The sequence below is a fragment of the Limulus polyphemus genome, unplaced genomic scaffold (assembly GCF_000517525.1).
Source record: "Limulus polyphemus unplaced genomic scaffold, Limulus_polyphemus-2.1.2 Scaffold1064, whole genome shotgun sequence".
In the NCBI taxonomy this organism is placed as follows: domain Eukaryota; kingdom Metazoa; phylum Arthropoda; class Merostomata; order Xiphosura; family Limulidae; genus Limulus; species Limulus polyphemus.
In genome coordinates, this window is record NW_013666674.1 from 34,452 (window position 1) to 38,884 (window position 4,433).

The 4,433-nt window shown below is 38.3% G+C and overlaps 1 protein-coding gene across 1 annotated transcript in view; it reads left to right on the forward strand.

Moving 5' to 3' along the window:
* Positions 1-4,433, forward strand: part of LOC106461948 (lachesin-like) — a 42,717-nt gene that overhangs the window by 15,385 nt on the left and 22,899 nt on the right. The window contains exon 3 of the mRNA XM_013921816.2: positions 4,212-4,379. Within this exon, the coding sequence (XP_013777270.2) occupies positions 4,212-4,379 (168 nt within the window). The remainder of the gene's footprint in view (positions 1-4,211; positions 4,380-4,433) is intronic.

Consider the following 4,433-nt stretch of genomic DNA (forward strand, 5'->3'; position numbering starts at 1 on the left):
TATGTCTGCATTATCCACCGAAAGTTCTCTAACCTGAACAGCCTGTGATGATGACAAATGGACTATGCTCTTCTTATAGAGGCCAGTTAAATGTTTTGGGAGAGGATGCCTTTTCTTTATGGTTGTATTTCTGGCCTTAACACTGACTGGATCTATTTCCTGGCACACACCAAACAATGCCCCTTCCTTAAGTGCCTGTTCACATTTAGAGAAATTAGCTACTGTTATTGGTACTACTTGATGACCTGCCACAAGTGACCTTCCAATCTTCACATTTGCCGGCCTGGATGAGTCTTCTACTGCTTCTACAAGCATCGGGCTTCCTTGGGGATGTTCTTTTATTCTACACCAAATTATCTTCTCTGAAATAGGGGTGTTATGGTTGACTTAAGGGCTGTGACATGCAAATCAACAGATGCAGCAACACTTACCGGAATTTGGCCTTTGTTGTTCCCAAAAGTCATTTTATCGAACTAACTACACTTTTTATCGGTAGTATGTCGTCTAACCCTAGTATGCATTGGTCTTCAATATCAACCAAGTACACTTCGTGTCTTTCCTTCATGCCCATGAGCTCAATAGTTACCCACACTGGTCCCCACAACCTTGCATAATGTCCTGTCACATCACAGAGCTTCTTGTACTCCTTTGTGATCCAGCACCTTGATTCTCACAAGGGTTTGCTGAGATACAGAATCTATGACAAAGTTGCGCTTTTGGTCATCCAGCTCTCCTGTCACGTAGACACTGTTTGTGTTTGCCATTTTACACTTAGCTGTTGGAACTTTCACAATGGCGGTTGGTGGGCAATCCTCAGCACTGGTTTTCTTGTGGCTGACTTATTGGTAGTATTCTTCTTACACTGGCTCCTTATATGTCATTGCTCTCCACAGTTCCAACAACCTTTCTGGGTAGCAACCTTTTCTGTGTTGATGTTGCCAGCATTGAGTTCTCTTGTGCCCAGGTTTGTTACAGTGCCAGCAATGTCCCTCAAACTTCTCTAAAAGCTGACCTTTTCTGGCCTTGAATCCAGATTACTGTGCTGGACTTAACGTAGGATTCGAATTCAAGAGCTCTGGCCATTGCATCCTGCATAGTAGAGGAGTGTGCTTGCTTTACTTTTATCTTTAGGGCATCGAGAGTTGTAGACTGTCCAAGGCATTTACAAATTGATCCCTCGGCAACAGCAGTTGGTGCAGTTGGGTAGGCCTTGCGTGCCATACTTTCCAAATCCTGTGCCAGCTCTTGCAGGCTATCTCCTTTAGCACGGACTCTAGTCCTAAACCTAGTCCTGTAGACTTCGGACTGATTTTGAGTTCCATACCTGAGTTCTAGAACAGCTACCAGTGCTCTGTAGTTGTGCCTGTCGTCTGCTGACAACTGTCCAAGTATTTTCAATAGTTGTCCCTTCATGCTCGTTGCCAGGTACACTACTTTCTGCTCCTCCATCCATTCATTTCTGCCAGGAGCTCAAATTGTGCTCTATATGCTTTCTACAGTGCCTTCCCATCGAGTTCTTTTGGCTTCCTTCGTACTAGATCACCCCTTTTGCTGACACTCATGTCTGGAATGTGACTTCTGGGAGGACTGAAGATATCTGCATTAGGGTTTAGCTGCAGGGTCTGGAAGGGGCTTCCTGTTGTCTGGGGCTGATTAGACCCATGGCTAATATATCCTCTCTGTTTAAAAGACAGTATATCATCCTTTAATGTATTTAATTTACTTTGAAATTTACTAATGTTTCCATTTGTACTTCTTGCCTTTTGTACTTTTGACTTTCCTGTAGTTGCTGCTGTCTTTCCCGCAACTGTTGGAGACTTTCTTCGTGTTTTCTTTCTTGTTCCAGTTGCCACTGCTGTAATCTCTCTTCTTGTTTATTTTCTTTCACCTCCAACCACTGCTGTAGCCTCTCTTTTTGTTTCTTTTCTTTCTCCTCCAACCACTACTGCAGTCTCTTTTCTTGTTTATCTTCTCGTTCCTCTTGTTTCTTTTACTGTTCTTGTATTGCTGCCATCAAATCTGCAAAGCTGTAGTTTGATTTGCCACCTCTCGTTTCCATTTTATTTTCATCCCACTTCTGACATCAGTTTGTTGCATATTTGCTTGTTTGTTAATTTCTGGTATAAATTATTTCCGAGAAACTTCTGCGATACAAGATCCTTTCTTGATTGAAACGAGTTTATTCTTTTTCGATACAACTTTGTAATACAAAGAATTTCCACAGTCACTTTAAACTTAACAACCTTTATAACATACACTATAAATCACTGTGGTTCACACACTTTATTTACGGTGCCTACTGTTCTCTTGACTCAATTTTCTCTATCTTTAATCTATATCTTCATATCTATCTATCGCTAGCTTATATACTAAAAAAGAGGGCGTCTAGCAAACACTGGGACATTCGTGAGGTTCCCTGATAAGTCACGATCCTTCTCGAATCTCCAGTGCGCATGCTCCCAGCGTCGCGTGACTTCTGCTGTCGTAACAATACTATTGTTTGGAAACAGGATAAACTTTTACTGTTCTCCTGCTATACGTTTTTGTTTTATATTTAACTAGAAGATAAACATACTATTGTTTGGAAACAGGATAAACCTTCATTGTTCTCCTACTATACGTTTTTTTATATTTAACTAGAAGATAAACATACTATTGTTTGGAAACAGAATAAACCTTCATTGTTCTCCTACTATACGTTTTTGTTTTATATTTAACTACAAAATAAACATGTGGTTGTTTGGAAACACGATAAACCTTTAACACGTGACGATGCACGCTACTTTATCGAATCACCAGATTAAATTGCCAGAATAATCTATACCCCTTTTCGCTTATAAAAATGGGATTTATTTCCTTAAAACTAGTTTATATATGTATTAGTAAGCTTATTCAGGTTAAGCTTTTTATTTGGGCTAGAGAAAGTTATTGAAAAGAAATGTTTAAGCAAAAGTATTAAGCCTTGTTAGGAAGTGTGTTAATTTTAAAGTTATTAAGAAAAATCTTAATATGAATCATATTAAGAAAGGTCTTATCTTAAATCTTATTCCGAAAGATCTTAACATGAATCATATTAAGAAGGGTCTTATCTTAAATCTTATTCCGAAAGATCTTAACATGAATCATATTAAGAAGGGTCTTATCTTAAATCGTATTCCGAAAGATCTTAACATGAATCATATTAAGTAGGGTCTTATCTTAAATCTTATTCCGAAAGATCTTAACAAAAAAAAATACTGTTAAGAAAGGTGCTAAAATAAATCACTTTAATACAGGTCTTCACTTCAAGTGTTTTAAGGTTGGATTAAGTCAAACTGGACTACACACATTCTTTAAGTAAGATATGACACTATATACACTATATAAAGCACAGAAACAGTGTGAAATCTTCACACATAAAGGTTAAGCATAAAATAAATGAAAAATATTGCGTTAAAACAGTAATCTGTAGGAACTGTGTTGAAATACTTTCTGTCATTCAGTCGTGTAAAAAACAATTAAGTCAAGAAGGTCATAAATTTAGCACCAACTACGCAGGCCTTAGCTCTCTTCCCTCTGACTACGGTATTGTTACGACAGCGGAAGTCACGTGACCCTGGTTACACGTCATGTATTTCTCGAATGATCACGAATGATCGAGGAGGCCCGAGTGTATTCGAGACGCCCCCTTCTTTAGTATATAAGCCTGGCAGAGAAAAGCCAGAGGATGGATAAGCGAACAGTAGTTACGGTAATATATGTTTGTGTGTTTGTACTCTTCGAGGGCGAAGTTATCATGATTGTAAATCACTGTGACTTACAGCGTGTATTATAAAAGTTGTTAAGTTTAAAGTGACGAGAAATGTCCTGACTGTGGAATTACTGGGTACTAAAAGTTTGTATCGAGAAAGAATAAACTGGGTTAATCAAGAAGGGACTTGTATCGCTGAAGATCCTCCGAAATAATTTATACCTGAAATTAACAAACAAGCAGATACGTAACAGTATAAATTACTGTTAACACAAGCAGCAATCGTCTCAAGACTTTTGCCGACTGATGTTAACACTTCTCCTGATAGGCTTTAATTCTGCATTTCATGCACAGTCAGGTAACTTTCTTTAATCCTATTGGTCAAACGTTTTGAACTTTCATTGTTTCATGTGTGTAAACTTTTGAATAATTTTCTAACAATAAAATTCAATTCAACATTTCCTTTTCTTAATTGTGCCAGTTCCGCCGGAAATCATTGGGTCTGAGAGTAGTACTGATTTGCTCGTAAGGGAAGGAGTCAACGTAACCTTGAAGTGTAGAGCTGAAGGTTATCCCGCACCGGTTATAACCTGGAGACGAGAGGATGAGCAACCAATATATATTGGAAAAAGGAAAAACAAGCTTCAAGGTAAGGAAAAAATATATATTACATCAGATTATAGACCAACATCTTTAATAGGTC